The sequence below is a fragment of the Crinia signifera genome, chromosome 5 (assembly GCF_055691185.1).
Source record: "Crinia signifera chromosome 5, ASM5569118v1, whole genome shotgun sequence".
NCBI lineage: Eukaryota > Metazoa > Chordata > Amphibia > Anura > Myobatrachidae > Crinia > Crinia signifera.
This window is the reverse complement of record NC_139221.1, coordinates 202,977,553-203,000,680: the sequence shown is the minus strand read 5'-3', so window position 1 is coordinate 203,000,680 and position 23,128 is coordinate 202,977,553. Positions and strand designations below refer to the sequence as shown.

Sequence of the window (23,128 nt, the reverse complement as noted above, 5' to 3'; positions counted from 1 at the left end):
TTATTGTTTTTTTTTTTTCTGCCTGCTTTAGTCATGAAGAGGTGAGTTTTCAGGGAACGCTTGAAGATTTGATTCTTATTGTGCATGGTATGGCATTCCATAGAGTGGGTGCAGACCGAAATTTGAATATACCCACAAATAATTATGCCTACAGCTAATATAATACCCTCCTTCATTGTTTAATAAAATACTGTTTAACTTACGGTTTCATTTTTCATGCAGTATATTCTAGCCGTCTTTAGGATTATCTCTATATTTATTTATAGAAAGCAAGGTTATATAAACTACTGTAGCTCAAATTATGTATACAAATCTGGTTAGAAAAGGCCAGAAAGAATTCCTATAGGAGCTACTGCACCATTCCTCCTACCATGTATCGTTCTGCTTTTATGTGACTGTATATACTTTATACCATTTCTGTGCAACACTGTATACTTTGAGCATCTCCACAGTATGTGTGGCTTTCATGTGATTAAGATGCTCATTTTTGGAAAAAGTACATACTGTATTGCTGCACATGCATCTTGAGCCATATTTTTCAAAAATACTAGGTACATTCAAGCCCCTTTGTTTTAAATGCCATATATATATATATATATATATATATATATATATATATATACTAAGGGCTTAATCTAGCTCTGATCGTAGCATGTACTGTAATAGTCTACTCTGTTTACCACATGGTTTAGCAGAAATAAATGTATGTTTGTGTTGTACATCCATGTAACTATTCATGAACTTGCATCATTTGCTTGTGATCTCATGCTCTAAGTGTGCTCCTGCTTGTCTCCTGTATTTGTTTCATTCTTTAGTTTATTAAGTGTGTTGTTAATGGAGATTACATAAATTAGCCATCAAACAGGATAGCAAATGGGGCATCACAATTTCCCTTTGATGCACCTTGGATGGTCCTAAACATTGTATCCATGGTTACACAAGTCCCAATCGTATAAATAGGGAAGGAGAACAGAAGGTACTGTATCAGCAGAAGGAGCAACACAGGCTTACAGAGCTCCCACCCAGGACTACTACATTAGTAAGTACAATTTACTTTATCAAACTTGTACTTCCTCTATAGCCGTAACTTTTTACTGCACTTAAGAACATTACACAATCCAATTTTGCTAAATATAAATGGATAAACTGGACACAGTATTCTCATATGCTACTAGAAAGAATTTGATGGCAGATATAACTAATAATACAATTATATTGGAAATATCTGTACTGCATGTGATTTTACATTTTATATCAGTCAAATGCAAAATGTACTTTATCTTATTAAACACATTTTTGGTTTGTTTATTTAATAAACACATTTTATTGTCCTTTATTGGCTTGCAATAGCTGTGCCTGCAGACGTACTATGGCTCTACACGAGCCTTATACAGTATACATAGCGGTTAAGACTCATTTTACCATTTGGATAACATATGCTATATGCAAATCTTATATTGGCAGGTACTGTACTATGTGTTAAGTGTAGCAAAAGCATGCAGAGAAAATAGCAGGCAATGCAGAGTTGTATGTTCAAGGAGTTATATTAATATTTCAGATGGATTTCTAGCTCCTAACATACATAAGGTTGGTGCAGAAGCACTTATTTTATTATACAATTATGCATTTATATATACAGTAATAGTACATACCTAATTGCATCTCAACAGTCTAGAACCACGTGCATTGTGCTATATACTACACATATTTAACAAATATATAATTATCTAGCATTAAATAAGCAAATAAATGTTATTTTCTATGCTTGCTTAAGTAAATATTTTGTACAGTAATGATACCTAATAGTAAATAATTGTAGAATGTTCTTGCAGACAAGTATGTGTGTACAGACGGTAAGATATGGCTTCCGATGTTGCTGATATAGTGAACATCGGAAGCCATATCGCATGCAGATTGCATGCTTTTTTAGGGCTTGCGAGCCCGATGCGCTGCCGATGCGCACTCCCGTGTGAGCGCAAATCGGCAGTGAAATAGAGAGGGCAGCCAAGACTACATAGTGCATATCTGCACTATATAGTCTAAATTGTCCCTCTGCATGCATGACATGCTATGCGAGTCCCGATACGATCTGATCGCATCGGGACTAGCATCGCACGGCATATCGCCCCCGTGTGTACACACCATAAGAGAAATTAGGTTTATTGCAAACAGTATAATAGCAATAAATTGCAACAAAATGATAGATCCAAATATAAAGCAGTTCTGTAAAAAAAAACTGTAAATATACAAAACTGTTACAAAAGAAATTACTAATTTGTTAATAAAATAGGCCATATTAAACATGATATTTTTTTAATTGTTATTTTCTCCAAAATGAATTAGGTCTCTCATTTCTTTAAATATTTATTCAACTCTTGTTATCAATGGGGATGGTCTCCGTACCACAGAACCTTATGGCTTTCAGAGACATACAATATTCCACCCCCAACTGACACATAATCCAGACATCTCAATGTGACTAAGGGTCTCTGAGCAGATGGAAGAAATGGACAATATTTGTAATGGATTTTTAAATAATTTAAAAGATCTATGCATGCTCAATTTACATACATATTACTACTTATATGATAAAGTATGTGTTATTAAGACCATGCTACACATGGGATCTTATTCAGATCTGATGTAACATGTATAGAAAGATTTGTGTGAGTTATTTTGATTCTGTGCAGGGTAAATACTGGCTGCATTATTTTTACACTGCAATTTAAATTTCATTTTCAACACAACCCACCCAAATCTAACTCTCTCTGAACATGTTACATCTGCCCCACCTGCAGTGCACACGATTTTGCCCATTTTGAGAACAAATTTGTACTGCGATCAGATCTAAATAAGGGCCATGGTGCTTGATATGTGTAGATATTTTAATAGCTAAACCAATTGCTGCACCTAAAAAGACACATAGTCCCACCACATATCATTACACAGGGTTGCTTTTTTTCCATATAAAATAATATTAATACAAAGATTTCTCTAAATGATCTAAATGTCAATGTTTTACAATTGACACTTGAAGTACCACATATAAAGAACCATTTATCTATGTTTTTTTAATATATTGTGCAAATATTTTTTTTTATGAAAGACAAGGCCTTGTGGCATTTTACAGAATGTGACCCCTAGACCAGGGTTCAAAATAAGTGAATGCAGTTGCTCTGTAAGTGATAATACATGACATTTTTTATTTGGATTACTTACTTTGTTGGATTCTGTATGAAATCCCGACAGGCAAAATCCCGACAGGGTCAAAATCCCGAATATGTCAAAATACCGACATGGACAAAATCCCGACAAGGACAAAATCCCGACAAGGTCAATATCCCGACATTTAAAATCCCGACAAGGACAAAATCCCGACATTTAAAATCCCATCAAGGTCAAAATACTGACATATAGAATGTACAGGAGAAACAGTCAACATGACTTTGTGTTGACAGGTCGCGAGGTTGACATGGGTTTTTTCACAGTTTTTTTTACCCGAATGTCGACACGGTCGACATGGGCACAGTTGGAAGTGAACCGCAGCCACTCGCTATGCTTCGGGCACACTATTTTATTCTCCCACCATGCCCTAGTGGATGGTAGACAGAAAAGATGAGACTTGCACTGCACACACTAACTCCATTTAGAGATTGAGTGCTGTAGCTAATATATGTTTGTAATGCATATGAGCATTTAGAAAGCCAGCAACATCATAGCAAAATCATTGCAAAAGGTATAAATTTTAATGTAGAAAAAATGGCATAAGTGCAATCAGAAAAAATCATATACAAAGGGCTAAAAAGAAGGGACAAATACTTAGCATTGTCCAAGTGATCAGTAAGCACATAATGCTATAGAAAGCAGAGTCCCCTCAGGGCAGACCATATGGATGCCGACAGCTGTTTCGGTGCGCTTATCGCACCTTCGTCATGGGCAAATGACTGCCCAACAACCAAGATCTTAAATAGCCCCTCAGATACAATCAAATGCAATATCTCTCACCTGATAAATTATTAATGGGTATTGAATAACCAACCCATATGTACACATTGATGTATGCAGCAATTTCCATATGCTATTAAATGTGACTTCTTTTCAGGTCATGTTATAAATTTATTATCAGTTTGTGGGCCAGATTCTCTAAGCTTCAAAAGTGATAAAATGAAGAGTGATAAGCAGCCAGCCAATCAGCTCCTTCCTGACATTTTTCATACGCTGAGCAAATGCATTCACTTATTTTGAACCCTGGTCTAGCCAAACACAGGTGACAATAATCATAATTTTAGAGGTAAGTCAGAAGCAAACCTCTACGGGAGGTTTCTGTCCTCCCTGAGCTCGCCTTAGGACACCTGCGTTACGGTTTGACAGGTGTACCGCCCCAGTCAAATTCCCAACCTGCCACTGTCCCCGGAGCGGGTCACACTGGATCAGGAAAAGCAAAACATGAGAGTTCTTGAGTCTAGTGGAGTGGTTCCCAAATTTTTTGAATCACAGCACCCTACAGTAGAACAATGTTTTTCACGGCAGTCCTAGACCAAAAGTTTGTACTGAGAATTTCATAAATTAAATAAGTTGTGATTACATTTTATCCTTAGGTCCAGTTATGTGGTGAGGAACATGATTCACCCACATGTTTTATCATTGGAAGCCACAAGCACTGATTTTTTCTATTTCATTGACCATGAATAATTTGAATTGGTTATAAACCACCAACCTGAGACACCATTGCAAGTGCTCCGAGGCACCCCAGGGATCATAGGCGCACAGTTTGGGAATGACTGCTCTAGAGAAAGTAACGATATTAACAATTTAAATCTATGCTACCCATGAAGAGCTGGCCTCATGTTGTGATTTTGCCAATTCATCATGTCTAACAAATTAGTGCAGGTGGTGAGCAGGGGTATTTCAGATCCGATTTCTGCCTACTATTCAAGTGAAAACTGCACATCAGATTCAACATGGCCCATTAACAGAGCCCCTGAGAGGTGGAGAGCAGGTACTAATTACTCAGGCTTGCTGAAGAGGCCCGCCAGGGGCCCTGGTCTGCCCCCCCCCTCCCTGGCAGCAGCACCATGAGCTCTTACACTGTCAGTGCTTTACAGTGTCAGATGCTCATGCTGAGCCTGTCAGCAGAGCACATGATGTAGGGGTGTGCTGTGCTGCTGAGCATGGGAGGGGGATTATAACACATCCCCCTCGACTGGTTAAGAGGCTTTTCACTTTTTTCTGCTAAGGGGGAATGGCCACGCCCCCACATTTTTACCGGTGCCTGGCATACCTTTCGGCAGCCCTGCCCATAAGTATAACTTCTTGTAGACTATTAAGTGTATATTGTACTTTATTGTGGATTTTATGAACATTGTGTAATTAAATAAAAAAATTAAAATGATACATGTGTATATAAAACAAAATAATATTACATTTATGTTTATGCTCCTAATAATTTAAGAACCTCAGAAGCACTACATGTGTTTGTTTAAAATATTCTGAAGGTACTGTATACTGTAATTAGATTTTTATTGGCACACCAGGGTAGTTATGTTTTATGTTAAGTGATCCTATTAGTGATGTCTACAGCCAGCAAAAGGTATCCTGGAAACTCTACTTGAGGGCCTGGGACTCATTTCCAGTCCGTGCCCCAGGCCACCCCCTCCTCACTTGACTTACCATAACCGGGCTCCTGCTCCCCCATCTCCTCTTCCACTGAGCTGCAGCCCAGAGGTCCCGGAGCACATGTTTATACAACTCAGGATGCCAGCGGCCACCAGCACCAGCTGGTGAGCCAATCAGAGCTTGCATACTGGCTGCCGGTATGCAAGCTCTGATCGGCTCAAAAGACGGTACAGCATTTTAATTTGCTGCCGGTATCCTGGGTTGAATAAGCCTGTGCTCTGGGATCTGCTTTGTTCAGCACACTGAGCGCAGCACATCGGAGGCAGTTGGGGGGCGGGGTTGCGTTGGGAAAAATGAGCTGCCTGGGCACTTCCAGAGGCCAGGGCCCGGGGCAGCTGTACCCATAGCACCCCTCTATTGGCGGTTCTGTTGAGAGATGTCACCAGGTAATAACTTGCTCCTGTACTAAGAAATGAAACATTTATGGAACTCATGCATTGTCATATTACACATGAAAATCATGTTTACTCTCACTGGGAATTTAACTTTTTATATATTTCTTATTTTAAGATTCCAATACATGAATAATTATTGCTTTCCTGTATTTGTGCAATTTTTTTAGAGACGAAAATATCCTTTCAAATATGTCAACAGGATTTGTGTCGCCACTAGACCTCTCAGAAGACATATTGGATAAGCGAGAGCAGCACTGTAAGCTTTTAGGTAAATACCATTATTGGTCATTATGTCCTATACTTCATTAGATAAGCTGGTGAGTCATCTGGAGTCACACTACAGCACAATGGATGATTCACTTTAATGAAATGTAGAAACCTGATCTCTTTTGACTTTTGGTAATAGACATGCCAGATGGGACGGGAAAGAGGGTGGTTGTTCCTCCTGGGGTCAGATCTAATTGTTTCTTAGGCATATTAACCCCTTTCTGTAATAATTCAATACGGAACGTGTAACACAAATGCGTCAGGTTATGTCATTTGTGATCATCTATTTAGCTACTGAATAATATAGAACTTTCTTGATAAGTAACTAGATCTCATTTATAGTTAATTTACTACACTATTACAAGGTTAATTTTCATTTATTTATATATCATAATTGGAGATGTACATCTAGGTGGTTTATTAATCCGATTATTTAAATCAGTTGACCTAATGTACTGCTTTTTAATTCTGTCATTACGTCATTTCCATTTCTCATTTTACATTGATTTACGTTCTTATTTTTATTCTTGCCACCAATGATCTCTTTGGATGTCTGTATCCCATTAGCATCATCCGGCCCTATGTTATTAATAATGATGGGGCACCATCTCTGTTTGCCAAACCATTGACGATAAACCAGGTTGCTGTCATTTTGTGTGTGCTGCTAATTGGCTCGTACTTTGGAGTGTAGCTGTCATGCTGACTGCATGGTAATGTTTTATTTATATATTCTTTAATGTGCAATCATATAACTCAGAATGTTTAACCACTCATTTTCTTTCAATAATTTTCCTATAATTTGGCTAGTACAATGCATGGTCTGTGTCATAATCTAAGCTCCAGTTTTCTCTGCGTTTTCCTAAAATTAATGCCTGGAAACTATTTACAGAGTTATCTCATGCATGCACTGATGTCTGTCTAGTGTGGCTTTGCTGCTGATTTATTGTATTGTATTCTTTATGGGAAATACTGTATATGCAGCATATCTGGCAGGAGGACTGCCACAAAGCCAATATTTCATTATTCTTATTTCTAAAGAGAGTTTGAGTTCAGAATCAGATACTGTATAGCTAGTACCAGAGGGGCTGAGAGGGGAAGAGCAGGTATTGATTTGCTGGCCATGAACTGTATGTAGTGCACCATAAAGCACATCAGCCATTTAAGCTCAGAAGTACAGGATCATTACAGATCCAATCGGAAGATTGCACAGTGTGTACGACCCACGTATATGTGCCACATGAATTGTATGTAGAGCACCTTATAGGATCAGCATAGATCCAATTGGAAGATCGCACAGTGTGCACGGCACTAATTGAGTGCACACCCTTTGACAATTACCAGTGACTCTGCCTGACAGATTGTGAGCACTAGTACAAGTGTAGGACAAATCTGTCCGCACGGATTATACATCTGCACCATATGCAGTGGTTCAGATAGAACTATCGTGGGCAGAATCAACCCCATTTGAGGAATATATACGCAGAGGGCAATACATTGCTTTGATTAGACAACAGACAGTGAGAATATCACCGTGTTAATCAAACACCCTACACAGGCACTGCATTAATCCACTATCACACTGTGGAATTTAAGCAGTAACTAGACAAGTATACTCAAGCTACAATATTCACAGAGTGATTTTTAATCTTTAAAATTTCTTTTTCTCTTTAAATCTATATCTTGTTTTAATATTTTCACTACTTACCTTAAGGTCTCATATCATTGACAAACTGTATTATCCAGCACCATTACAGAATGATGACCTACTAGCTCTTAATAAAGTTTAATAAATAAAACTTCTAAAAATAATCAAATACGTCAACAAATAAAGTATACACCTTTTATTGGTAAAAATAATATTTTATTACTGTGGAACAGGAGTGCATCCCAGTCAAACTGATTCACCTTTTTTCTCTTCCATTGTTATTGCTCATTTTTGAATCAGGGGATCAGCACCCTAAATTGCCAGGAAAGATATTTATAAAAATTTCCAGCGAATATAAGCACAATTATTCCACGATACCATACATTGCTTCAAAAGCACCTTATGGTGCGGGTCTCTCCACTTCTTCTCTTCTCGCATTTACTTAAGAGTGATAATACCACTCGACTCCAGACCCTGCACATAACGCGAACAGTGCATCATTGCACAAGAAACTAAAACGAAATCAACTCCCTACCTTTTAGTAGGTCCAATTCTGACAAAGTACCTACCCTCATCATTATGAGCAATTTCAGTCTTAGCCAAGAGCTGGGGAACAGAAGGGAGAGATGGAATGATGCATCAGGTAGTTTGTTTGGGGATAACCAACCAATGATCCAGGACAATCACTGGAGTACAGATTTAACCAATTTAAAGAATCTACTATACAAACAAACGAAGGCACATTGGAATAAGGTGACCTTTGAGAATTATCTTAAATTTGACATGACACCGAGAGGACTGAGACCCAAACTATTCCCATCCTTCGAATTGGATGAAGATCTGAGGAAAGAATGGGAGACAGTCCTCCTCAAATGTTCCAAAGAATGCATAGAGATTCTTATAAAACACGACACAAGGAATTTAGAGAAGTACACGGTGGAAATTGATAAAATCAGTGAAAAACTTAAATCGTCTGAAAAAGAGGAAGAATTCCAAAAGATGTATAGCAAATACAAGGAAGATCTGGATAGATTTGAAAAAACTATTTTGGAAAGGAAAAGATCAAAATTTCACAGAGATAAAGGGGACTATACCCAAAACACGGTATACAAATGGAATATTAGGCAGAAACGGAAAGATCCTGATAACTCCTTTAATATCAGCACCTCAGAGGTTGAATCCTCAGATGGAGAAGAACTCAATCTGGCCTCATCCAACAAATGGCAAAGGGCCCGTTTTTTAGGACAGGGCACAGCCCGAGAGGGGGATCGAGGTCCAGAAAGCCTAAGAAAATCCGAAGAGGAGGGAAGAAACATAAGGAAAAGAGAGAGAAGAGAGTGGGAGAGATACCCGCAGAGAAACAGACGTCAAGCAAAGAGATATTAAGTAAGGACGAATTACAAATCATTAACCTCACCAAAAGAATCCTCACAGACTCACAAATCAGTGTCCTTTCTAAGGGACTTAGCTTCTCACCAGACCACCAAATGGATAGATTTACGGTTGAAAAAGATGTTCATTTATACGCTAGAAAACTACTCCTGAAAAAACTATTTACCAAAAAGGAACAGGAGGGAGATAGTGAACCAACCTCCAATAGCTTCACAGAAGAGGATGAACGAATCCTAAAAATACTGGAAGATCTGGAAGCAGAGCGAGAGGATAGTGAAGAACCGTATAATCTCAATCTAAAACCCCTTAAGAAAAAATCAACATTTACCCCCGATGCAAAAATCTGCCCTCAAGTACACATCTTCACGGAATTGGTGTCAAGGGACCTTGACAAATTATTACATAACAAACAATCCAAATGCTGTAATAACATCAGCAGAGAAGAACAATTAGCTCTGAGGGAGATGCAAACTTGGGAAGACACGATTTTCAAATCATCCGACAAGGGGGGTAATATTGTGCTGTGGGATAAGGAGCTCTACCTGAAAGAGGCGAATCGGCAGCTGTTGGACACCACAACATATAAAAGACTCATCTTCAACCCAACTGCCAACTTCCTGAAGCAATATGAAAGGATGATAAAAACTGCATATGATAAAGGTACCATCTCCAAGACTGAAATGGAATATTTAGGGGTCACTAACCCGAAAATGGCTACCTTTTATATGCTACCCAAAATCCACAAAAACAGAAATAACCCATCAGGAAGGCCAATTATTTCAGGAATATCCAACCTAACAGAAAGAGCATCCACATTTGTAGACCACCATTTGAGGAGATTTGTGGTAGAATTACCGTCTTACATCAGAGACTCTATGGACATCCTCAGGAAGCTAGAGGATGTGCATGTCCTGGAAAATACATTGCTTTGTACACTCGACGTAGAATCACTGTACACGAGTATCAGCCATGAGAGAGGTATCCAAGCCACTGAATATTTCCTCAGAATGAGAAAATTTGAGGAAATAGATGAATTTGCACTGGAGCTACTAGAATTTGTCCTCACCCACAATTGCTTCACTTTCGATGACAGGTACTACCTGCAGGTCCGTGGGACTGCAATGGGTAGTACCTGTGCCCCGACGTATGCCAACATATACCTTGGCTGGTGGGAGAAGGAGTGGGTTTTTAGAGCTGAAAATGAGAGATATACCAACTGTGTAGTAGGCTGGTACAGATTCATAGACGATATCTTAATCGTATGGGAAGGGAGCATGGACCTACTCAAAGAAATGATTAACAACCTCAACACCAACACACTGAATTTAAAACTTACCTCCTGCATCAGCAATAAAGAAATCACCTTTCTGGACCTAAAAATAAGAAAAACAGACGAAAACAAGTTGACAACTGACATATTTCGCAAGGCCACTGCAACTAACAGTATACTACATGAAACCAGCTCACACTTTCCAGCAACCCTCAGAGGAATACCTAAGGGGGAATACATACGTCTAAGACGTAACTGTTCGGAAGACGGTACATTTGAGCAGAGAGCTAAAGAACTGAGACAGAGACTGCTGTCTCGGGGATACAGTAACAAGTTACTAAAACAGGCATATGGAGCAGCCAAGAAGATGCCAAGGAGGACACTACTCACACCCAAGGCCAAAAAGAGTGATGACTCCATCCCCAGATTCATTAGCACGTACTGCACGGACTGGAAAGAAATAAATAAGATCCTAGCAAGACACCAACACATCCTCACTACGGATGAAGATCTCAAAAACAGCATTGGGGATCGCATTCAAAGTAGCTGGAGGAGATCACCCAATTTGAGGAACCAATTAACAAAAAGTCACTTCACGCGAAAATCGAAGAAGACACCCGCCACAGTAGGCTGCTACAAATGCGGCAGATGCAAGGCCTGTGAATATGTATCCAACACTAAAGAAATGAAGAACAGGTACGACCAGGTCATAAAGATCAAGGACTTCATCAATTGTGAATCCATGGGAGTGATCTACTGTTTAATATGCCCTTGCGAACAAAAGTACATAGGAATGACCAAGAGACCGTGGAAAAAAAGAATCCTGGAACATGTAGGAAACATTAAAAATGCAGAGAAAGATTGGGAAAAAATGAAAAAAATCACCAGTGTGGCGAGGCACTTCAGGAAGTACCATCAAAGTAACCCCAAAGGTCTGAAGGCAATTGCCTTGGAGAGAATTACACTGGGTATCAGAGGTGGGGACATTACACTCGAACTTCTGAAGAAAGAATCCAGATACATCTTTCTAATGGATAGCCTCAAACCACATGGTCTGAATGAAGAAATCCATTACTCTGCTTATCTGTAAAGTAATAAAAATTTGTGTACTGTGCTGGAGGTGGAGGCCACCCTTGGGACCCCCAGAAAAAGCACAGTCACACACCTTTACATGTCTTTTAATTCTCAAAGGCCAGTATCCCCACTGCCCTTAAATATCCAGCAATTAGTACAACAAATGTATCATGCCGGTGTACTATGTTCGTGATTACTATACCCATTACTTCTACACATGTTCTCCCGGACTAATCAAAAACACCACGAGTTGTCATATAACAGTATTCTCCACATCATGTTACTCCACCAATTATTCAGACACTGTACACCTATTGGGACCCAATAGAGGGATGGATCAGCACAGTAAAATATCATCATACTGTTCCAATATTTCTTTATTCAATACCACAGACTCTCACAGACACGTTATTGTGTAGTATAATTTTGGTCACTTAATACTCTCACAACCAGCACCAACATCAAGGTCAAATCACTGTTGGCCTCATCAGCACCGTGGGTAAACTCATCTCAGTATAACAACTAACACTTTTTAATTATTTATTCAGAGCAATTGTCACAATTAAAAAACTTCTTTAGGAATTTCATTTCCAGGGTAATCAGTATTAATCCCTGTACATGCACAGCTAATTTAATAGGCATTGTCACCAGCACATTTTTTTATCTATCACTTTTATTTTATTTTTAGTGTGTCTCACCACTCGTGTGTCATATTTTTTATTTTTTATTTTTTTATTTATTTATGCCTGAACATTCCACGCTCAGCAACAGCATAGTTTTCACTACACACACAGTTCACAACATGCACATAACATATCAGTGCATTTATGAATTTATAATAGGACCAAGTGGAGTCTTAATATAATTAGGGATGAACATGGTAAAATAATATATAACAAAATAATATATATAAACAAGCGACAACAGTACAGTGGCAGCATCACCATTTGTATTTATTAATTGCAGTTAACAAACCAGGTAACCTTAATTACCATATATTTAATAGTGACACATTGGTAATGTGTTACTTCTACCATGCAATAATTTGCAATAACATTGTACAATGTGTTGCCATATCTGTATAAAAATGTTGCAATGTGACTTCTCTCACATTCTATGATGGATCAGACAAATCCTCCCCTATTCCCTGGGAAGCTCAAGCAACCAATGAGAATGCCAAAGTCCATTTGAATAGTGAAAAAACGGACTACCATTGGCTCCAAGCAAAATACGCCCATTTTAGACTGATCCCATAAATATCACCAATCCAGGGGGGGCCAGGTACTTAGGTGATAGCCTTGAAAAAGCTACTTAGTGAAATGCGCATTGGCAGCCCTCCTCTGTGAAATTGTAGCAATTTAGCCTGTTAAATTATGTAATGTCTGTTTGTCTCATGTAAAAATACCTCTGTTTAGTTAGCTCAGCAGCTCCTGTGCGAGTAGCTCTGAGGTGCAGCAGCACACGCCGGCCAAGGGGATTACATCCCTGGCAACAGGCATTAATAGGAGAGTGAGTGTCCTTGCCCACACTGGCGTATAGCCACAATCATTACTCGTGTACAGCAGCGCATAGTGTCATGTTCTGACAGCGCTAGCAGCACGTGTACACTCAGTGATCACTGTCAACAGTGAAGGAGATCCTGGCATAGAATCTAGTGTATACGATCTGACACAAGTTCCATTCACATATATATGTTATACTAACCCTTAATAGCGCATTGGTTATTTAAAACACAGAAGCGCAACACTAGTGGGGATACAATCTTAGGATTGCACAGTGTGTAGGGCAATCAGTGTTTGCACATTTATTGCGACATCTACCAGTAACTGTGCCTGTTAGAGAACTGTTTTGCTGTGCACATATAATCCATTTAAGCCTGTCAAATACGTCACTGGTATTGGCTTTCACTCTTGTATATGTGATATCAGAACTCGTTAATAGCGCATCAGAAAGCGTATGAGTTATCAAAACATAGAAGCACAGTGCGAGTGTTGATCCAATCTTAGGATTGCACAGTGTGTATGGCAATCAGTGATTGAAGACCCATCTTGGCAGTTAACAGTGACTCACTGTGTGCAGTACACCACTGGCATTTGCTTTTATTGATGTATATGTGATATATTAACTTGTCAACAGCGCATTGCAAAATGCAGTAGCTATTTTAGCACAAAAACACAATGCTAGTGTAGATCCAACTTGAGGATTGCATAGTGTGTATGACATCCAGCGATCACACATTCGTACTGGCAGCCTACCAGTGATCTTGCCCAATAAAGTAATGCATGTATGTGAACACGTGATTCATTAAACTGTGCACAACATACCATCAATACTGTTCCTACCTATGTATACGTGCCACATGAACTGTATGTAGTGCACCATAAAGCACATCAGCCATTTAAGCTCAGAAGTACAGGATCATTACAGATCCAATCGGAAGATTGCACAGTGTGTACGACCCACGTATATGTGCCACATGAATTGTATGTAGAGCACCTTATAGGATCAGCATAGATCCAATTGGAAGATCGCACAGTGTGCACGGCACTAATTGAGTGCACACCCTTTGACAATTACCAGTGACTCTGCCTGACAGATTGTGAGCACTAGTACAAGTGTAGGACAAATCTGTCCGCACGGATTATACATCTGCACCATATGCAGTGGTTCAGATAGAACTATCGTGGGCAGAATCAACCCCATTTGAGGAATATATACGCAGAGGGCAATACATTGCTTTGATTAGACAACAGACAGTGAGAATATCACCGTGTTAATCAAACACCCTACACAGGCACTGCATTAATCCACTATCACACTGTGGAATTTAAGCAGTAACTAGACAAGTATACTCAAGCTACAATATTCACAGAGTGATTTTTAATCTTTAAAATTTCTTTTTCTCTTTAAATCTATATCTTGTTTTAATATTTTCACTACTTACCTTAAGGTCTCATATCATTGACAAACTGTATTATCCAGCACCATTACAGAATGATGACCTACTAGCTCTTAATAAAGTTTAATAAATAAAACTTCTAAAAATAATCAAATACGTCAACAAATAAAGTATACACCTTTTATTGGTAAAAATAATATTTTATTACTGTGGAACAGGAGTGCATCCCAGTCAAACTGATTCACCTTTTTTCTCTTCCATTGTTATTGCTCATTTTTGAATCAGGGGATCAGCACCCTAAATTGCCAGGAAAGATATTTATAAAAATTTCCAGCGAATATAAGCACAATTATTCCACGATACCATACATTGCTTCAAAAGCACCTTATGGTGCGGGTCTCTCCACTTCTTCTCTTCTCGCATAGGCAGGACCAGGTCAGATGCTGATGGGGTCATTTTCCTCCTGTGCAGCCACCATCGCCTTCTGTTCAGCACGTCCCAGCTTTGCAGCACCAGTGCTTAGCATTTTTCTCCATTTTTTGTGTACTTGGCAACACCTCCCAAGATTTGGCAGTGCTCTCCCTATTCACAGGTCTTTTGCCACTCTTGTTGACCCTGACTAGGACTTCCTTAAAATGTAGTATGAGGTGTTGTTCCGAATGTTGCATACAGTCTATCTGGGTGTGCCAGAACGATGCTCCCATCTATCATTAATGCCCCCCTCGTCACGCCTACACATGCAGTGCAATGTTTACATCATTAACAACTGCATGTAGGAGTGGGGGCTGGTGGTGTCACTGGCCAATATTGTTACCAATATTGTTCACCACTGTCTGTCGTTCACTCAGAAGTACAGCGGGAATCAGTTAAGGTATTGCTCATTGAGTCAATTGTCTATTGTATGCCCAGCATTGTGGTAGTAGTCAGTATTTTACCATTATGATTTTACTATGCTCACCATGTACAATTCCAACCTACAATCCTGTTAATGTAACTATTGAGTATTTTAAACTGTACAGATTGAAACGCTCTCATTGTAGCGGTTCCTAGCGATACCGCCATCCTCCGACAGAATGAGGCGCGTGCACACGTCTCGCTCGCATGCCCTGTTCTGAGGCTGTCCCTTTCTGAGGCCGTTCGGAGGCTGTTGCTGCCCACCGCCCATCTCTCCGCTTCTGCACATTATGCCCCAGCCTGCCTCTGCTTCCTGACCATCTCCTTGAAGTGGAGACAGGCAGGGAAGCCTTCGGTACCCGCTCCCTGCCACCTTGCTGATGGGGACACGTAAGCAAGTAAGCCACTCAAGCGTCCTTGTCAGCCAGTCAGCCGACGACGGCTCAATCTGTACATGCATATTGCACAAATAAACATGTATAATATATGTGAAAATATATAAAAATTGCTTCCAGACAACTTATCTGAACAACTGATAAGGAGCTGTGATATCCAAATGAAAACAAGAAAGGGAAAAACTGCATCAGTTTCTCAAAACAATGAAATGGACGTAAAACAGCCACGGCGGAAGGATACACCAGCCCTAAACCGGCCACCTTTTCTTCCAGGCAAGACTAATCATTCCCATGTTATCTCATTATTTGTATTGGGTGTTTTCATTTCTTATCAATTATGACAGACTGGCTAGAAGGGTACAGAGATCTGGTAGATAAAGGGTTGTGTAATGAGGCATCCACTAGCCCAGTGGTTAAATATTACTTGTGCTTGTACAATGCTAGCCATTATCTACAAACTCCCGTAAAGAAACATGCACAAGAAAATTTCCATTCTACATATAAATTGTGTTTATAAAACTTTGGCTATAGCATAAAATGTCAATTACATGTAACTAATGCAAACTCTAAGGGCCAGATGTACCAAGCTTCAAAAGTGATCAAATGGAGAGTGATAAACAGCAAGCCAATCAGCTCCTACCTGCCATGTCACAGACTGTGTTTGAAAAATGTCAGGCAGGAGCTGATTGGCTGGTTGTTTATCACTCTCCATTTTATCACTTTTGAAGCTTAGTACATCTGGCCCCAACTGTGATCTTAGAATTATGTCTCTGTCATGATGAAATAATGGCAAGCAACACTATTTAGATTTTTCAGAGCTGTTGTTGAAAAAGTTTGATGACGTTGACAAACAGCAGAAGAACAAACAAATCCCATTTGTCCTTAACAAAGAGCAGGACTTGAGAAAACCTAGAAGAAAAGATGCACTGCACACATCACCACCCCTCCCAGGTACAGTAACAACACTGCACTGACTAGTCTATGTTTGCAGTACAATATAAGGGCAGAACGGTGCATAAACCAGTACCCCCTATAGCAGGGGTGGCCAACCGGTCAGAGGTAAAGAGCCAAAAAATATCGGTAGTCAAGCTAAAGAGCCGACATCATGCGCGTGCGCCAAAAAAGGGACGTAGTCTATTTTGACCCCTTGTGCAGTGCCATATATACATATGCCCATAATAGTGCCAGATACACATATGCCCCCCACGGTGCCAGGTATGCACCACACGGTGCCGGGTATGCCCCCACAGTGCCAAAAACTGCTATGCCCTCACAGTGCCACAAACTGCTATGCCCTCACAGTGCCACAAACTGCTATGCCCCCACAGTGCCACAAACTGCTATGCCCCCACAGTGCAAATTTCCCAGCAGCAGCACTCACCGTTGTTGCTGCTGCTGCCAGGTGGGGAGAGGACAGTCTGGTGTTCCCCTGCAGTCCTCCTGTCATGTCACCGATGGGAGGAGAGCACAGCACACCGCGCGTCTCCTTCCCCCTTACTTCCCTGTGACTGGGCCGCCCACCAATCAAAGCTCACTGGCCGGCTCCTGATTGGCTGCTGGCCCACGAGCTCTGATTGGCGGACGGCCCAGTCACAAGGATGCACAGTAAGGGGTAGGAGAGATGCGCGATGCGTGCTCTCCTCCCCTCAGAAGGAGAAGGGATTCAGGGAACCGGCAGCAGGGGGGACTGGGACATACGGTGGGTGGCGGGCAGCAGTGGGAGCAGGAGCCACACTTTACAAGGGGGAGAGCCGCATGAGGCTCAAGAGCCACAGGTTGGCCACTACTGCCCTATAGGAAAGGGTAGGCCCTCAAAAGGGGAGGTCCACCAGGGTATCCACTGCATCCATAGGTCACTCCAACTGTGGGTACTGTATCTAAACATGCAGTGCTGCATAATTTGCTCTTTATATTATACAGCAGAGTAGTGAGCCTCAACTCCAGGTTTGGGATTATAAATACTGTATGCATTCAATCTATAACACATTTTATTAGGGAAAACTCAGTCTGTGTGCAAACATCATGATTGTGCATTAGTGACTAACTTGGGATGGTGTAATGGTTACCATTACTGCCTCACAGCGCTGAGGTTATGGGTTCCATTCCCACCATGGCCCTAACTGTGCAGAGTTTGTATATTCTCCCCATACTTGCGTGGGTTTCCTCCGAATTCTCTGGGTTTCCTCCCACAATAAACTATACTGGTAGGTGAATTGGCTCCCAACAACCATTAACCCAAGAGTGAATGTGAATGTGTGTGTGCATGTAAATGTGGTAGGGAGTAAGCTCCACTGGGGCATGGACTGATGTGAATGTTCAAATATTCTCTGTAAAGCGCTGCGGAATATGTGTGCACTATATAAGAAACTGTTAATAAATAAATACAAATAAAAGCAAAGAATTCCACACTAGTCTTTCATTGGGCCTTAAATTCTACCACACAAATTTAACAGAATTCAAGAAACAATGAAATGTATTAAGCATATTTAATCTTTAAAATTAAAATGTATTAATATATATTTGGGTGAAATATTGTTCAAAGATAATAAAAAGATAATGTGATAGAAAAAATATAGTTCAGTGATTTGGGATCTTGTTTTACTGCTACTGTTCCTCCACTTTTAATATTATTTTATTGTAATTATAGATATTGGAACATTGTTGTCTCTTCAGTAAGTGCCACTTTATAACACAGGTTGATTTATCCAATTATCCGTTATCCAAATTATTTCTGAAAACCATTGTTTCTAAAATGTACTAAAAGCCTACTGGGGACATATGTAAGTGGCACTAATGGGGACATCTGTAACTGGCACTAATGGGGACTTCTGTAACTGGCACTACTGGGGAAATCTGTAACTGGCACTAATGGGGACAGGATATGTAACTGGCACTAATGGGGACAGGATATGTAAGCGGCACTAAATATGTGCAAGAAAATGATTGCTGGCATTCAAATTCACTGTCTGACATTGTACACAAACTTTGTTTCATGTTTGAAATCTTGTTTCATGCACAAATAAAATATATTTGTGTTTATTTCATGTGTTGATGTGTTTATACAACATAAATGCAAGATGTTGCCTATAGTAACCAACCAGCATTGAGGTAACATTTATCAAGTACATTTTCTAAATTGACAGGAAGAAGCCGATTGGTTGCTATGGACAATTTCTCTAGTGGTCCACATTTCACTGTTAAATACATCATCATTAGGGGGACAGGTATGAAGCAGAGAAAGGAGTGGAGAAGTTGCCAATGGAAACCTATCAGCTATGAGAGCATTATTTAAAAACATATGTCACAGCTGATTGGTTGCCATGGGCAACTATTCCACTGGCTCACTTCTCCACTCTTTTCACTGCTTCATAATCTACCCCTTAGATTCCTTTTCTTATTGCAGCCCCCATTTTATCAGGGCACCCTATTCAATGCCGCAGGGGCTCGCTGCCCCTGACATCGATTTTTAACCCCTGCGGCGGAGCTGGGGGCAGCGGCAGGCAGGGAGATGGAAGCCTCCCTGCCTGTGCCTGACACTTCTGTCGGAGAAGGAGGGCTCCTGGGGACACAGGCAGAAGATGCCCCCCGGGAGAGCTGGCAGGGGATGCGGTGGAGGGAGCCTCTGCACTGGTCCCGCTCGTGCATATGTAATGAGCGGAACCAGTGTGCAGTGAATATTAATGAGTGGCTCCCCACCCCCTGCTGGCATATATGTAAAGTAAAATTTTGTAATTGAAATATATATTCATGTGCAGCTAAAAATAAAAATAGCATGCCCCTTCACAGAATAAAATTACTGATATTTTGACACCAAATTTAAAAAAAACACCTTTATTTTAAAAGATCACATTCCAGTTCACCTTAAAAAGATGGAGATTGCTAAACGGTGACACTGCGAAAATCACGTTGAAAGCAATTTGCCATCCGAGCATTGAATACACTCATGGCGAATTATCGCTAATGTAAGTGAAAATCCCATTAAAAAACAACAGCGAATTGCAGCGAGCATTAAATGGAGAACTGGCCGGCATTCACTGTTCGCTTTCGGCGAACAGTGAACATTGAATAGGGTGAATCAGATTTTCAGTGAAGAAGATTCACCGCAGAGAGTGATAACAGCCCGATTCGCTGTAAAAAATGGTGAATCCTGAGCATTGAATACTGCCCTTAAGCTGTGTACACACGGGGTCGAAAGGGGCTGAAATCGCTGGAAATATGGTCGCTGGCGACCATATTGCCAGTGATTGGAGTGTGCCCCGGCGATAAATCGCCGGGTGCACGCTCCCGTATTCAGCCCCGTTCTAATCGCTGGTCGCGGAAGCTTGCTCCTGCGACCAGCTGATTACCTCTGCGGCTCCCCCGGCAGAGGTTCCTTCTCATCAGCGACCATCTCTGGTCGCTGATGAAAAGGAGAAACTGAGCATTATATTGCTCAGCCATATATTGCTAGCAATATATGGCTGAGCAATATATCTCCCCCGTGTGTACACACCTTTAGTGTCTATGTATGAATACTTAGGGCAGTATTCAATGCTCCTGATTCATCGTATTTTTTTGGCAATTTGCTGGTGTATTTCAATGGGTTTTTCACTGGGATTTGCCGAGAGTGCATTCAATGCTAGGATGGAGAACTGCTTTCAGCATGATTTTCGCCATGATTCACCGTTTTGCATTCAACATCTTTTTAAAGGTGAACTGGAAAATGATCTTATAAAATAAAGGGATTTTTTTTGTGTCAAAAAATCAGAAATTTTATTCTTGCATGCACATGAATATATATTAAATTTGTACTTAAATTTTGTTTTTTTTACACATTTCCCAGCAGGGGGTGGGGAGCCGCTCATTACATATTCACTTCACACTGGTCCCGCTCATTACATATGCACCAGTGGGACCAGTGCAGGGGCTCCCTCCACAGACCCGGGGAGGGGCGGGGGCAGCATGTGCTGCCTGTGTCTCCGGAAGCCCTCCTCCCCCCCAACCAAACATTCGGGGGCAGGCAGGGAGACTTCCATCTCCTTGCCTGCCACCTTCCCTGGTTAAAAATCGCTGTCAGGGGCAGCGAGCCCCTGCGGAATTGAATAGGGAGACAAGGAGGGCTGGCAGTGAATGCTCCAACCCTCCGGAACGCGGCGAATGTGCAGCGAATCCTAAACAGGATTTGCTGCACATGCCGAAAAAGGACATTGAATCATTCACTTAGTATAAACTTACCACCTTCCTTTTTATGTACCTCTTCTCTTAGTAAGAAATGATAACTTAGGCCAGCCTGGTGGAGATACCGAATGTACTGTAACATTCATAAGATAAAATGTATTTACAAATATACAGATCTCTACCCTTCTCTCCATTAATTATCTCAATGTAATTCCTTATGTACAGTAAAAACTGGAATAAAAGGCAAATGGATATAGGTGAATTTAGACAAAAAATCTATTTTATACTGATGCTGTGGGCATTTGCGGTTTTCTTAACACCATTGTTATTTTTTTTGCTGTGTTTTTCTATATTCTAGGTGTAATACTGCTGAAAGAAGATAGGAGAACCGTTATTGTGGAGAGTGAAGAAACCGATGGATAGAGAGCAATTTCTTCAGATTATCATGACATAATTCAATAATGTATTTTAAGTACTGTACTATAGTTTAGAATGAAATACGCAGAGCCATCGAGAGTAGCGACAGGCCTGGGTACTGCGGAGGCCTAGATGTTGCCACATTCCCTCCCAAAAACATGGGGGCAACAGTGTTTGCGTAGGGTGCACAGAGGCACATTTGTCCACCTTTCAGCAATCCTGTTAACAGGTAGTTAGTGTGAGGCCCCCCACCTCCCTCTCGATGCACTGTATTTGAACATTTTGTAATTTTATAACTGGTTTGTACCTTTTGTGTTTTAATGATGAATACACTGTTGAGTAGCAATTAAAATTTTGTATGAATCTTTTTTATATATTACAAAAGTTAACCCGCTAGAAGCAAATTCTTCGAAAGCTAGATTGTTTCACTTGCTGCCAACAGATGGCAGTGTTTCGGTGACACACAGACACTAGACATATGAGAGAGAGAGAGAGAGATGTACCACCGCACTCGCCATTCCTAAGAATGGGGTTTAAACAGCACCCACACTTCCCAGGTTGGGGTGCAGTGACCTGTGATCACACACTCTATTAAATACAAATGCCGGGGACCCAGCACTCACTATAATAAACTAACTCACCTTAACATACAGTACAAATAATCAATTGAATAAATAATGGGGTTTTAGTTCATGAATTGATCAATGCATTTAAGCTTGCAGCCCATCGCCAAGGGACCCCATTTCACTGCAAGTCCTACACTAACAACTGGTCTCTCAAGAACCTGGCAACTACTGTCAGTGGTGTAGGACTTGCAGTGAAATGGGGTCTCTTGGCAGTTGGTTTATTGTTATCCTGCTGAGATCCTGCTTGAGGAGTCCTTTTGAAAAACCTAGGACCCACATGTATATGGATACCTATGGAATATGATGCAGTCGTGCATTTACATTAAGATCTTCAAGGGATCCACTCTTTTTACTTAATAAGAAGGTTGCATACCGGGAGTGAATATTTTCACTACCCAATAACATACGGAAATTTACGCCTGAGGAAGTCGTGTTGACGAAACGCGTTGGGTATTTTCCTTGCCATACTGAACTACACTGCATACAGATGAAAAAGTGTTTTACTTGTTGTTTTAATTTGTATTAAATTGTAAAATGGACATTGGTCTGGAATTCCTATTGTTTGGATACTTTCTGGTGGTGGCACTTTGAAATAGGGGCGCACTCTGTTTTCTTCTATATATATATATATATATATATATATATATATATATATATATATATATATATATATATATATACTGTATATATATATATATATATATATATATATATATATATATAGATAGATATATAGAAGAAAACAGAGTGCGCCCCTATTTCAAAGTGCTATTTTTGTAGGAAAATAGGTTCAGGAACTGTGGGCGGGGCAGAAAGTGGGCGGTAATATGGGAGGAGCTACAAAAGAGCATTACATTTAAAAAAAAGAAAAGAAAAACATACAATTCCTCCCAACAGTGGCAGTAACATAACAATCCCCAGGAGCAAAGTGGAGAATATGCGCGTGCCTTGGGCGCGCAAGGGTGTAGCCTCACTGCAAGGGGCACAGAATTGCAGGAAAAGACTACTTTATACCGCAGTT

At 40.4% G+C, this 23,128-nt stretch overlaps 1 protein-coding gene across 1 annotated transcript; it reads left to right on the top strand.

Annotated features, from left to right (window-relative positions):
* Window positions 1-994: 994 nt before the first annotated feature.
* PPP1R17 (protein phosphatase 1 regulatory subunit 17) lies at window positions 995-22,273 on the top strand. Its single transcript, XM_083186320.1, has 5 exons — window positions 995-1,039; window positions 6,239-6,339; window positions 16,028-16,180; window positions 16,715-16,858; window positions 21,423-22,273. Exons 2-5 carry the CDS (start codon window positions 6,261-6,263, stop codon window positions 21,485-21,487), a joined length of 441 nt encoding a protein of 146 aa, XP_083042446.1. The 5' UTR covers window positions 995-1,039; window positions 6,239-6,260; the 3' UTR covers window positions 21,488-22,273.
* The last annotated feature ends 855 nt before the right edge of the window (window positions 22,274-23,128 follow it).

What these genes read in the sequence shown, in the direction of transcription:
- PPP1R17 (XM_083186320.1), top strand. Translation starts at nt 6,261, where the DNA reads ATGTCAACAGGATTTGTGTCGCCACTAGACCTCTCAGAAGACATATTG. An exon ending in CCGGCCACCTTTTCTTCCAG is followed by an intron (nt 16,181 to 16,714) that starts GCAAGACTAATC and finishes AACACTATTTAG; the next exon opens with ATTTTTCAGAGCTGTTGTTG. An exon ending in CACATCACCACCCCTCCCAG is followed by an intron (nt 16,859 to 21,422) that starts GTACAGTAACAA and finishes TCTATATTCTAG; the next exon opens with GTGTAATACTGCTGAAAGAA.